The sequence below is a fragment of the Toxorhynchites rutilus genome, chromosome 2, assembly GCF_029784135.1.
Source record: "Toxorhynchites rutilus septentrionalis strain SRP chromosome 2, ASM2978413v1, whole genome shotgun sequence".
In the NCBI taxonomy this organism is placed as follows: domain Eukaryota; kingdom Metazoa; phylum Arthropoda; class Insecta; order Diptera; family Culicidae; genus Toxorhynchites; species Toxorhynchites rutilus.
The window spans coordinates 161,572,607-161,587,240 of record NC_073745.1 but is presented as its reverse complement, the minus strand read 5'-3'; the positions used below and the strand labels follow the sequence as shown (position 1 = coordinate 161,587,240).

At 37.3% G+C, this 14,634-nt stretch overlaps 1 protein-coding gene across 6 annotated transcripts in view; it reads left to right on the top strand.

Annotated features, from left to right (window-relative positions):
- The window catches only part of LOC129771299 (zwei Ig domain protein zig-8-like), a 374,094-nt gene that overhangs the window by 338,646 nt on the left and 20,814 nt on the right, over window positions 1-14,634 (top strand). For all 6 annotated transcript variants that reach the window (XM_055774794.1, XM_055774793.1, XM_055774792.1 and 3 more), the window contains exons 8-9: window positions 7,139-7,350; window positions 9,165-9,270. In XM_055774794.1, the coding sequence (XP_055630769.1) occupies window positions 7,139-7,350; window positions 9,165-9,270 (318 nt within the window). The remainder of the gene's footprint in view (window positions 1-7,138; window positions 7,351-9,164; window positions 9,271-14,634) is intronic.

Genomic DNA, 14,634 nt, shown 5'->3' with positions numbered 1-14,634 from the left:
TGCGATGCAAAACTTCACTTGTCTATATCTCAACATCACTCGAAGTTATTAATATTTCTTCCCAAAAAATACGCTCTCTTCAATTGCTTGCCATTCTTTGTGGGGCAAACATAAAAAATGTTCGTTGACGGAATTTGAAAGAACAAATTTCTCACTATATAATATGTGATTTTCGAAGATATTTTATTTTTTGTATTTGAGTAAATTAAAATAGAAATCATGAGTTTTTGGGTGAAAACTCAGCAATAGCTTTGAACAGGATTAAGATATTGACAAATTCTGCATCACAAAATGTTGGTAATGATAAGCTTTGAAAGTCGTACAAAGACAATTTTGATGTAGAATTTGAAATATAAAAGTTAGAGTGAAAAACCGTTTTGTTCATGGTTACCCAAATGCAATTTAGTTGAAAAACAACATTGTGGCAGATATTTATTCTTTAGACAAAGACTGTCTTCGAAAAAGTTGTTACATATGATAGAGCACTCATTTTTATGTTATCAAAAATAGGGTGACTAGAACTGTAGATGAAATAAAAAAATTAACTTTCTTATCTTTATAGATAGAGATGAACATAGTTCGACAATGTTGTAGACCCAATTATTTAAAATAACTTTGTAGAACAAAGCTTTTTTTTATCTTTTAATATAATCGATTTTTTCCGTAAGTTGCATTAGGGTGACCATGAAAAAGCAGGGGTTTTTGCTCTAACTTTTATATTTCAAATTCTACATCAAAACTGTCTTCATACGACTTTTAGAGTTTATCAATACCAACATTTTGCGATGCAGAACTTGTTAATATCCTAATCCTACTCAAAGTTCTGATGGTTTTGGCCAAAAACTCATTATTTCCCTTTCCTTATTTTCCTTCAAATGCCGCCAATAAACTTTGTTTATGTTTGCCCCCGAAAGAATGACAAGCAATTGAAGAGAGCGTATTTTTTGGGAAGAAATATCAATAAATTTGAGTGAAGTTGAGATATTGACAAGTTCTGCATCGCAATCGTTTGTATTAGTAAGCTCTGAAAGTCTTTCGAAGACAGTTTGTATGTATAATTTCAAATATAAAAGTTAGAGACAAAAAACCGTTTTTTTTTCATGGTGACCCTAACGCAACTTAGAAAAAAGGCGCTGTATCAGTTATTACAAAAGATAGAAAGAAAACTTTGTTATACAAAGATGTCTCAAATAACTGGGACTACAAAATTGTCGAACTATGTTTACCTCTATCTATAAAGATAAGAAAGTTATATTGTTTATTTCATCGACAATTTTGGGCACCCTATTTTCGACAACATAAAAATGAGCGCTCTATCATATGTAACAACTTTGTAGAAAACAGTTTTTGTCTAGAAAATAACCATCGAGCTTTAAATGCTAATTTTCACTTAAATGCATCTCCTGGACCATTGTGCATTGATACTAAACGCTACCGATAACAAATTTACAACAACAACAATTATTTGAATCGAGCTTCGGGTGAAAAATGACCAGAGTATCGAAAAAAAGACAACACAAAGGTTTTGTTACTTAATGTGGCATAGGGGGGAGGGAGGGGTAAGCGTGCTCGTTACGTAACATAATTCAATTTTTATTCCTAAATTAATTCAGCGCCCCTATATGCTTGAGCAGATAGCTTCGATTCTGGGGCCGAATGTGGTGTGTTTCCTGAGTCAAGAATGTGGTGTGATAAAGTACGTGTTGTAATGGGCTAAACCGCGGTCAATAGACAGGCACCGATTAATGCATCTCGAATATCGCGTTAATCTTCCAGATCATTATTTTTCTTTGCTGCTACACATAAGGTTATTCCTTCGGTTATCACAGGTGCAGAAAGAAGCTAGGTCACTTTGGTCATTCTGAATCAGTTGGATACAATGATCCAACGTACGTTGCAGTTTGTTTAGGAAGGCACTGTTCTTCAAATCCATGGGTTCGATTTAAAAAAAAGGTGGCGAGCTCCCTAAATTCGAAATTATTCGATATCGAAGATTTATTAACCCAGTAATCATAATTAATGTGGATGGAGGACCAGACGAGAACCCTCGTTTTAAAAAAGGTCATAAATATATATTTTCATCATTTTAATCAATTGAATCTTGATGCAATATTCTTTTTTTACAAATGGTCCAGAACGCAAGGGTTTCAACCAAGTTGAACGTCGGAAGGTTACTATTTCTAGAAGTTAGAAGGATTAATACTTTTGCATGATAATAATGGATCTCACTTGAATGAAAAACTCAAAACAATCCGAAACTGGAAGCGAAACATTTTGAGTATGCAGCGAAATCGTTAGATGATCTGTGGAACAACCTAACAATCGATGGATATCCCGTTAAAGCCTAATATAAAGGGTGTGTCACATCAAATTGCATCACGGAAAAAACGCTGTAGAAATTCGCCCAGTAGACCGATCCTTTTGAAAATTTTAGACAGTAAAATAAAAACTATTAAACAACTTTTAGCATTTTCTTTTTATTCATACTTCGAGCCCAAGCCCGTATCCTCGCACCTTCCTCTTTACCCCGTCCATAAAATTCTGTACAACGTCAGGTTGTAGTTTTTTTTTGAACAGAAATCCATTTTATCTTGAAGTTCGCCTCCGATTTGACAACTTTTGGGTTCTTCCGGAGGGCCTGCTTCATAATCGCCCAATATTTCTCTATTGGGCGAAGCTCCGGCGCGTTGGGCGGGTTCGTTCCCTTTGGCACGAAGGTGACCCCGTTGGCTTCGTACCACGTCCTTTGAATAGTGGCACGAAGCGAGATCCGGCCAGAAGATGGTCGGGCCCTCGTGCTGCTTCAATAGTGGTAGTAAGCGCTTCTGTAGGCACTCCTTAAGGTAAACCTGCCTGTTTACCGTGCCGGTCATCACGAAGGGGGCGCTCCGCTTTCCGCAAGAGCAGATCGCTTGCCACACCATGTACTTTTTGGCAAACTTGGATAGTTTCTGCTTGCGAATCTCCTCCGGAACGCTGAATTTGTCCTCTGCGGAGAAGAACAACAGGCCCGGCAGCTGACGAAAGTCCGCTTTAACGTAGGTTTCGTCGTCCATTACCGGGCAATGCGGCTTCGTCAGCATTTCGGTGTACAGCTTCCGGGCTCGCATCTTCCTCACCATGTTTTGCCTTTCGTCGCGGTTAGGAGCCTTCTGAACCTTGTATGTACGCATGCCCTCCCGCTGCTTCTTCCGCTGGACGAATGAACTTGACAAATTCAGCTTATTGGCGATATCCCGGACCGAACTTCTCGGATCACTTCTAAACTGCTTAACTACGCGCTTGTGATCTTTTTCACTGACGGAGCATCCATTTTTGCCGTTCTTCACCTTCCGGTCGATGGTTAGGTTCTCGAAGTATCGTTTTAGTACTCTGCTGACCGTGGATTGGACGATTCCCAGCATCTTACCGATGTCCCGATGTGACAACTCCGGATTCTCGAAATGAGTGCGCAGGATTAATTCACGACGCTCTTTTTCGTTCGACGACATTATTCCAAATTTACGAAAAATTGACAGTGAAGCATGGCCAACGTGATCTATACACTCTTATCTGATTATAAGCGAAAGCTGAAGATATAATTCCTAAAAATTAAATTTCTACAGCGTTTTTTCCGTGATGCAATTTGATGTGACACACCCTTTATTAAGCCCGAAAAATCCCAAATTGAGAAAGTGGAATTTGTAGGATATTTAGCCGAATGATTTTTCTCGTCACATGAGAACATCCCAGTACTCTTTGCAAGTAGTCGAACGACAGGAACCGCTGCGTTGAAACAAGGATAGTCACTGTTGGAATTTTTACAAAGTTGTTTAGTCCCGATGGAAACCAAATATGGCTCAATCTGACCATTCCCGATCATATTTGTACTTCAAGCATCCGGTAAATTCAATCTATATAACTTGTCTTGTCGAAATAATTTAGTATTATAATGTTTCATCGTCTGAAAGAGTATTATAATGTTTCATCGTCTGAAAGAACATTCAACTCATTTTCAGTACTGGTTAAAAATCTATCTTTCCCTTTTTTTAAGCATTGAAACACGGTGGCGCCATTTCCGAGATCAAAGAAGAGGTCGGTTCAAGACCATCGGTCGGATTAGGACTGTTTCCCCCTATTCTTTAAATTTGAGAACGTATTTTTTAAATTCCTAAGAAAGCGACCCTTTTGTTGAGCAGTGACAAATCTCGATGCTCGATTCAGTCTCGAACTTCTGAAAACAAACAGTTATTTTTGTAACCAACATCAATTTATACCAGCTCCTTTTCCTCTCAGCCAAACACTAGATGGTTTGAAAGTACCAATCCCAACAAATATAAGCATTGATTTTCTTTCTCTGTTTGTTAGAAATTCTATGGACTTGTCAAATTTAATTCGAATAAACTTGGCATGGGTAGATTTTCTAATTTTTGTTTAATTATTTAATAAAATCTGAAATGTTATGAAAATTTTTCAAACGACTTAGATTTTGCGTTACGTAACATGAGGGGGAAGGGGTTTGTCTTGCGTTACTCATGGTTACATAGGGGGGGGGGAGGTGGTCCAAAAACCGCATTTTTAGCGTTACGTAATTTGTGCACGACGCCTTACTAATTATTGAAATTAAAAAAAAATTTACAGGTATCTCAAACTGCCATGTTCGTACTGATGATGATGATGTTTTTTTTATTGTATTGTAGATTCTTAAAAAAAAGAAAAACGCGCGTTGTCTACGAAAGTTTGAGCCTCGCGCGCGTTTGGTAGACCTGGACTAATGTTAATAATGAACACTGGCAGAAAACTGACACACAATGAAATTTTATGTAGAGTCTGAAGTGGAAACTGAAATTGGGATAGCTCATTCAGAATTGTCGTAAACTATCTTTCATCAGATGGTTGAATCGATTATTTCTGATTGTAGCAGATCTCTGTTATGTTCTAAGTTGAAACTTTTGGATATTGGGTTCAATTCCCAATCAGTCAAGGATCTTCCCGGGTTGGAAATTTTCTTGACATGCCTTGGAAAAAACATTGGGCCTTAAGTTGAGACTATGACTATGTCAATATCAGTATGGATAGGAACATAGTTTGTTTTTTCGCAGTTTTTGCCTATTTTGAATGTTCTATTGATAGATATTTATGCCTGCAACAGAGCCAGCTCGCTTTGTTTTTATTTTTATAATACTGGCTTCTTGATATGTTTGAAAATAAATATTACCTATAAGATAAATCGTCCTGCTCAAACCTTTGTGGTGAGCCATCATCATCATCATTCTACATTCTCTGGAGTTTCCAATAACGATGAGGTTTAAGCTCGATTCCTTCCCCACCTCTAGCCCAGAAGCATCTTTGTTTTCTCATCGTGTTAACAGCGTGTGTAGTGTTTGAAGTTGACGCACGTACTTGGTGTACTTTTGAAAGATTGGAATCACAGAACCTTTAAGTGCCTTGTGGTTATTCTTCACATCATCAGAATGGAGGCGCATTATCTATTAAGTGCGAAACTAAGTTCTCGCAATTTATTTTATGGAAATGCAATTTTAATGTAAAAAATGGCGAGACACGAGAGACGCGTATAACGCTTTGAAGCAATACACATCTCTAAATGAATGGTTGTGGCGTCTTACGAATCCCAAAACGCAAAAGTCTTAGGGTAACTGTTGCAATATGCTTTAAAAGTGTCAGTTTCATTTCGAGCACGACACACAGATATTTGACGGCTGCAACTCTTTTCACTACGAATGAATTCAATTGGTTAGCCAAAATGATGGAAACACGTATCGCTTCATTTTTTCTACAGCGATGGCACGAGGAGCTCGATTGAAAGTTTTCAAAATGTCAACGTAAATGACGTCATTCTGCTGTCGTTTCTTAATTTTGGCGATCAGCAGAAACACGTAGCTTCTGAGGTTTGTTGTGATAGCTCGTTTTTTTTTGTGGAATGTCAAAACCAAACACACCTTCTTTCAGTACAGATACCTCTATTTGTTTGAAATGTTGCAATATTCCAAAAGTTACAGTGTTTTTGTTAATATGTTTTATCGTATCCCAGTGATGGTTTCGTTTGATAAATAACAAAGATCTGGTCCCATGAAATACAAAGCATAACCATTGCAGTGTGATCATTTGGCATTTTTTTAAATTTAGTTGCTCTATTTCATGAATCCATATTTCATGACTCGTCACGGAGGAATGAAGAAAATCCTTCCTTTTTGTCGATGGAACTATGTAAACATGCTCAACAACCCTAGATTTTGAACCATAACGTTCTTGCTTTTGAATCATGCTCCAATGTGTCCAATACAGCGTCTTACGGACGGTTGTCAACATCGCATCGGTTGTCAACAAGTAGCAAGTGGCCTCAACAGAGTGAAACTTAAACTTTTCACTCTTTTTCAATTCTTTTTATAATGAAAACCCGTGGAATGTACATAGCCCAATTGATGTGTACATTTACCTCGATAAACTTCAAGACACCTGTGAACATATGCATTGAGTAATTTTTTTGCTGGATCCTTCGAATAGTTCTATATGACCGTATCATTACCACATTCATATCGAAACGTATTAATTTTGTCCACCATTTTCCCATTCCCGACAATGTATGTGCTGGAATGTGATTGTGTTCACGTAAATAAATTCCTCTCCCAACCGAAAAAAATTGTCCTATGGAACGGAACGCCGGGTCAATTACCGGTTCGATAGAACAGAATCCAACAGTTTCGTTCATATTTTTCTAGCACGTAATGTAAATGTCATCCACAGATAAAGTATATCAATTCAGTATTTTTACAGAAGTTGATTCCCCGGAAAATGTGTCTCCAATGAATGCAAGACTGCAGCTAATGATAGCCATCTTATCGCTTGCTGCTAAATTTACATTTCATTCCCAGCCCCATTAAGCCAACATATTTTCATTTAAATTTTCCGTCGGCCCGAAGCAGTACTGAGATAATAAAGTGTGATAACCTGGACCAAAGGAAGAATACTCGATGAAAATATGTATATTTGGATAGAAACAAAAGTGTAAAAAGTATTAAACGAGGCGCTTCAACGGCAGTGTGGACATGCCTCGGATGCACTAAAGTAGTTTTCCACTGTTCGTTCATTTCCTGCTAACATTACATTTTTTCTCTGTTTCTCTCTCTTTTGTCCCCAGTGCCAAGAACCGAGCTTATTGGAGATTCCGACCGGTACGTGAAGGCGGGGAGTGCCGTCACATTGCGCTGCGTAGTCCGTGGTGCCCTCGAGCCGCCATCCTATATCATTTGGTATCACGGCACCCAGCAGATTTTCACCGAAAACCGACGAGGCTGGAAAACGCAGCTAGATCGTGGTGCACCGGACCTTGATGGTGACATCCACAGCACTGTAAGGATACATGACGGAATCTTTTCTTCCCTCTCGAATTTTGCCTGCCACTACTAGATTTATAGTCATCATCATTCTCTATTTTATGGGTCGCTTTGGGAACATTTTACCAAACTATAAAAAAAAATTCTCTCCGAAAGTTTATAAGCCATGGCTTAGTGCACACTGCTGCTGCTGTTGCTTCGATGCTATTCTTCGAAATTTTCCTCCATGCTCCAAGGCGTTTTCAAGAGATCAGTCGAATCTATTCGTTCGTAAAAGTTGAATTGTGGAAGAAGCAGACGCAAAAAAAACGAACGAACATCTATTAATATTCAAAATTTATTTCTCTATCCAAGCGGAAGCGAATTTTTAGTATGCTGTAAGTTAACCATTGACGGATCAATATTTCAATCAACAACTTGGGGAGCTATTATGTTTGTTCTCTTTCTAACAAAACTGTCGGGATTGAGTCGTATTCGTTTAAATGTGCATTTGACAGCAGAGATTTGAAGCTAATTTACACAAATTTTGTATTTATGCCTGCACATAAATTGAGTAGTGTTATCAGAAAACAGGGAATCGATTACATAAATAACATAAATAAATAATTACAAAATTTGGATGCAATTTCTTTAGTTACATGTTTGCCATTTCGCAATGTGGATCGTGGATCAATTGAATAACGATCAGTGTGTAGGACTTTCAAAGGTTCAATGAATTAAAGCATATTAGTTTGATTGAACAAATCTAAGATTCTTCTAGATGTAAAATCCTTGTTATTAGGATTACAAGAGTAACATGAAAAAAGAATCATCGCTCCGTTCATTTTGAAGAATAATGTTCTAAAATAATATTAATTAAATAACCTACTGCTATGTATTGTGCACATCCAAACGACGAGATTTACGCTCTTTTATGCTTAATTCCACCATCTAGCGAACGACTGCTGGGCTGGGTAAAATGTGAAATTAGAAGGAAACTCCAATTGGTGCTTGAAGAGAAGAAAAATAAGAATAATGCTTTTTCTCGACAGCGCTAAAATTGTGAGGAATGCATTTTCTCTTCAATGGAAATTTTTCAAGCTCAATCAGAGCAGTTTTCTCCGAGCTGCATTGAAGCAAAGCGACACAGATTTATTTTCTTCTAACTTCTGCAGTTTCTTCCTTGTACTCGCCTTGTACTCGCGCTATGTGTTCTTTTTCTGTGCATAAATTCTCATCCATTTCCTGCTCCAGATGGGTGAGTACTTTTCATCCTCTTTCGGAACTAGCAGAGTAGCAGAGCTCTCAGCCGAATAAGCCATATCCCAACCAGTGTCAACAGATAGCAAACAGTTTTGTGACAGCCTTTGGGACGCTTCATGACAGTGTCGTTTTGCATCTATTCCATTGCTTTAATGTTGCTCCAGGGACCCACATTTTACCTTCTTCTCCACTACCATCGACATTTGAAGCTGATAAATCTAGAACGTCTAAAAAGCAACTCGAACAAAGCTTTTTAGTACTGCATTCGAGGCAAGCGCTTATCCTCCCAATGCTGAAATGCCAATGCTAAAACCACCTCCTCTTTTGTAATAAAATCGTTTGATTTAGTGTAGCAAAAATATTCAAATTCAATGTCGATTTTTCTCTCCACGCTTTCGCTTCGATTTCAGACTGTTCGATAGAGAAAAAAAAAAGAATATCCGAGTTGTATGTCGAGAGCAATTTATGCTCATTTTTTGTGAATGTGTGTCGATTTATGATTTTTTGTGCTCTATCTCTCCCTCTCCCTCACTTGTAATGCTGTGTCTGGCTAACGTTTTTATCTACTCCCTTTCAATTTTACTTCAGATTGGCTCATTGATGATCGAATCGACTAGGAAAAAAGATTCCGGGAACTACTCGTGCAGCCCATCGAACAGTCCACCGATCACCGTATCGCTGCATGTCATCAACGGTAAGTAGAAATTTGGGACGGGGCAAATTGTTGTCCGGCACGAAAGCCGCCCTATTTATGCAAATATCCTCTCACACTCTGTGTTGCTTGCTTGATGACATTGTTGCTGAAGTACCTTTTTGAGAGGATAATTTACATCGATGTCAATAAGCGACTCGAGTTTCAAGTTGCAATGGTGTACGCAACGTGTTTGGGTGGCATTGTATTACGGAAGTTATTCATCCTGTCGCTTTATTATATTGTTCATTCTACTTATACGAATTATGTTCGGTTCCATCTGCTGATAACATGTTACATGCAATGAATGATTTGTGAATCTGAATTGTCAAATGGCGTGTCATAGCGGTTGAACGTAACAAATTTTCCTTGTAGGAATTGTAGGAATTTACATGTAACTCAGAGAAATAACCTATTCTGGATACATTTTTATTCAATAGTTTTTGCAGGGCACCAGTAGGAAACCATAATTTCAAACAATTATTTCGAACTTCAACGGTAAATCTTTTCATTTTGTATATAATACGTTTATTTTCACAGGCTCAGTTATTATGTTTAAGTAGGATGACCAAACTTACCGTTTTGAACGGGGCAATCCTGTTTATCGATCATTTTTATTGTCCTGTCTTTTTAACAATCTGTACCATATTTTGAGTATAAAGAGAGAAAAATTATGTCTTGTCATACTGCGCGATTTGTTAGAAACCCCGTGCCTCAAACTATGATTGCTTTTTACCAGCGATCGGTTAGTTACCTTTCATACATTTATCGACATTGTTTTTCATATTGATAATTTTACTAGAATTCTTCAACGTGAAAAGAAGAAGAATTTTTGACTAGCGAGGTGCAATCCAGTTGATTCTGGTTAAATATAGTGTGCTAAATTCATTGAAAACGTGTTGAAACTGAATTGAATAATGGAATGCTAGTTTAGGAGAAACACAATAGAATGTATGGATTGTATTAAAGTTCATTCCCAAATGGTTAGATATTCAAAGTAGCGTTAGTAAAGGAAAATCCTATTTGAATAGATGAACATATTTTGTTTCATGAGTGGACACCGATTGAAGAAAAATGGCGAATTAGCCAAAAGTGTTGGAAGTCACTATTATACAGAAAAAAACGATTGAAGGAATTATAATTTTTGAGATAAAAATGAAGCTTACGTATTTCAGAGCAATTCCACGCCAAGTCAGCAGGCCGTTGCCCCGAAACTCTCATTTTTTAAAACTTTGTGTGTATGGTCTAGTGAATTCTAGTTAATTATCAGATGACCAATTCAATTATAACAAATTTTTTTCGTATCTAGAATCATTAACTCTTCTTTGCGAAAAATCTTACACAGAACCCAGATGTCTGTTAAAATATGACGCACGGCTGAGTTGTTGGAAAATCGATGGGCTATTTTTGAAAAATAAATTACAAATGCACGATTAAAAAATTTCATTTAAAAATTGAGTTTAATATTAAAAATTTGTTCAACTCAAAACATGTCCCCTTCGATATTTCCACTTCTCAATTGACCGATATAGAGCGGTGCTGTGTCGGACTCAATAAAATTTTATTAAATTTCAATACATTGCAAAATCGTTGTCTTTTTAGAAAAGTAGTAAAAAATGGAATATAGAATTACTATACGATGTTAGAACCTAAGTCGTGATGTCCAGCAGCAGTAAACATTTTCTATTAGTTCACACTTTTCAAAATAAAAAATTGGTTATATCTTTAGAACGTTTCGTCAAAGGGTAGAACTTTATATACAGTTTTTCATGTAGGATCACATTTAGATTGATATAACTTTTTTTTTTAACTTAACTTAATTGGATACGATTTTCCCAAAGCATGGTCAAACCGACAATGCATCTCTGTACGTCAAAGTTTGTTAAATTAAAAAGGATTTTATAATAAAAATATATTAGAAAATATCGACGGGGACATGTTTTAAGTTATTAAAGTTTTGAATATTGAACTACCCGTGCCAAAGTTTCAATAACCGGTTATTCGGTAATAAAAATTACATTACCGTTAAGACCGGTAAATTACCTGTAAAAAATACTTTAAAATAAACCATTTTCTTGAAGAAACGGCTTTTGTTAAAGATGATTAATTTACAATATAATATTTTGCAAATTTTCGCTACTTAGTTTGTTAGTTTTTGTCGTATTCTAATCTAGGTCTTAATATTATTTTAATGTGTTGTTTTCTTATTTAAAATGATATTTTCGAAACAGTCCCCAAAATTCAGTTCAGGTGTTCGCATATACAGGTCGGACTCGATTATATTAGGCTGTCAAAAAAGTCCTGCTGTATTTTTTGAATTTTCATTAGTTACAATCATCTGTTTTAAATATGCGCCGTTTTGTTCGATAACTTGTTCCCAACGAGATGCCAACTTCATAATACCCCTGTTATAGAAGCTCGCTTCCTTATTGGCAAAAAACTCGGATAGCCAATTTTCACAGGCCTCTTTTGTGGCTAACTTCTGACTACCTAGCTCGTTCGCCATGGACAAAAGCAGGTAGTAGTCACTTGGTGCAAGGTCCGGACTATACGGCGGATGCAAAAGAACCTCCCATCCGAGCTCCCGGAGCTTCTGGCGCGACACCAAAGAAGTGTGTGGCCTGGCGTTGTCCTGCTGGAAGACAATGCGGCCTCTGTTTATCAAAGATGGCCTCTTCTTCATGAGTGCTACCTTCAACCGGTCCAGTTGTTGGCAGTACAGGTCCGAATTGAGCGTTTGGCCATAGGGAAGCAGCTCATAATAGATTATTCCTTGACAATCCCACCAAACACACAGCAGAACCTTCCTGGCCGTTAATGAGGGCTTGGCCACCGTCTGAGCCGCTTCAGCGGGCTTCGACCACGACACGTTGTCGAAGTGACCCACTTTTCATCGCCAGTCCCCATCCGCTTCAGAAACGGGTCGATTTTGTTGCGATTCAGCAGCGATTCACATGCGTCGATACGGTCAAAGATGTTTTTTTGCGTCAACGTGTGTGGCACCCATACATCGAGCTTCTTTGTGAATCCAAGCTTCTTCAAATGGCTAATAATGGTTTGATGACTTATCCCCAACTCTTGGCCGATGCTGGCGCATCTTCGACGACCTCTACACCAGAACGAAAACGTTGAAACCATCGTTGTGCGGTGGAAATGGAAACTGTATCGGGTCCATAAACTGCACAAATTTTATTGGCAGCTTGAGATGCATTTTTGCCTTTGTCATAGTAGTACTGTAAAATATGTCGGATTTTCTCTTTATTTTGCTCCATATTTGCGACACTATAACTCACGAACGACTTAACCAAACAAAACACTGTCAAGGACTATATTATATCGCGCAAAAATACCTTTCCAACAAGCTATAGTATGACTCGATACAATGAATACAACTAGAACTACGCGCTTACAACGAAACCTCGCGGAAATACCGCAGGACTTTTTTGACAACCTAATATATAGACTAGATTATATACAGACTCGATTATATGTGATTCGATTATATACAATTTTGGACTCGCTTATATGCAGTTTGGATTTTTTTTATATTTCAGATATCACTTATTTCAAGAAGAAAGTAACATTTCAACGTTAAGGTGAAATTTAAGTGGCTTATACATATACAGAGGGGTAAAATCGTGATTTTTGATAATTTTGCTTCAATTTTCACCAGGAATTGTTTATATCGATATTGTAGCCAAATTAAGAAAGATAGAAGTTAGGTGTCAAAGAACGAATTGTAGAGCGGTTAGAGAGCTTCACTTTAATTCTATCAATCTAGTTTAATATAAATCTTTAGGATAAAATTAATAATAACACATTAAAAACTATTAACTTTTAAGTTTTTCACTTTCAAAATATAGGGTTGGGGAAAAAGAAATGTCGTATTTCTGATCGAAATTTGACGCTTTATTTAACATACTTAAAATTATCCAATTTAAGTCAAATATGCACCATTTTGTTCGCAAACTTGTTGCCATTTGGAAGGCAACTTCATGTAAGAAGTCGGTTGAATTGAAGTATATAGTGTAGGATATAATAACTATCTTCATTTAAAAGACTAAGACTGGCCATTTGAACTTCATTGTTGTGCTCAGACGCGAAACAATCAAAAAACTAAAATTCTAGTGTTTCATAACTATAGAACCAGATGGAAAAACTCTCACTCCTTTACAGAATTAGCGTAAATTTCACATGAACTACATTAAGTTTCTAAGGTCATCTTTAGTTCTCAATCAAATCAAATAACCTATTCGGGGTGGTTTTGACCAAGTTGCGCCACGTTGTAGTGTGTATCTCCTTCTACGCAGAAGATACTGCTCGTTTAAGCTCTTCAAATCACTCATACTGCTTGTAAGCTGCATCTACTACTCGTACGATCAGTTCTCACAAGTTCTTGATAGGGGTTTGAACTGGTAAACAAGCTGACCAGTCCAGAATCTGAAGCCTCCATTCAATAAACCTTGCCTTGACTTTCCGGATTTTATGAATTCAGGCCAAATTGTCCAATTTCACGGGGTTCTTGATGCTAAAACAGAAGTAAATGATGACTTCTTACATATCTCTGTAAGCTCAGAAAAAATTAGTGGTTCTATAGTTATGAAACGCAGTGTAGTGGTTCTTAGATTTTCGTGAAGTGGTAGTTTTGTTCTCTATCGCAAAACATTAGACCCGTATTTTTTTATTTTTTCAGTAGGGTGACCATTTCCATTTTAGGTTTGTCCGAAAAATTAACTTTTGCCTCTTTTTTCCAAAAATGACTTTTTTCAATAATATCAGACTATTTTCAGACTCGTGCGACATTTTTCATCCACTTGCAAATAACATGGTTTTTCGTTACATGGAATAAATGTTTGATACAAAAAATATACTAGAATAAAAATATCCCTAAATCGGACAATTCCTTTCTCAAGTTTTGCTCTTATCAACACATTCGGCGATCCATTTTTATTCATATAGATAGAAGACGATGTATGAAACCTATGAAACGTTTCTTGTCTCCTAAAACCTCCACATGCCAAATTTGGTTCTGTTTGCTTGATAAGTTCTTGAGTTATGCAGAAATTTATGCCCCCTCGGCCCGGGTATCTGTAAAGAGTGTGTATGTATGTATTACCGCGACTAAGTAAAAGTTTATAGATCGGGTAGGAGGGACATGAAACAGGGATACAACGAAGGAAGCATCATTGAACGTTGACATCGGTGTCTCTGAGGAACAGGTATAGTTTTCCATTAAGCCTTCACTCAAGCATGGGTGACAACATTTGTTCATACTGAGTACCGTTATGTATTATTCAATCGCAGTGGCGTCGTGTGTAGCTTTCGCACCCGGGGCGGAAGTGTCTGGTTGCACCCCCTCTCTCTTCG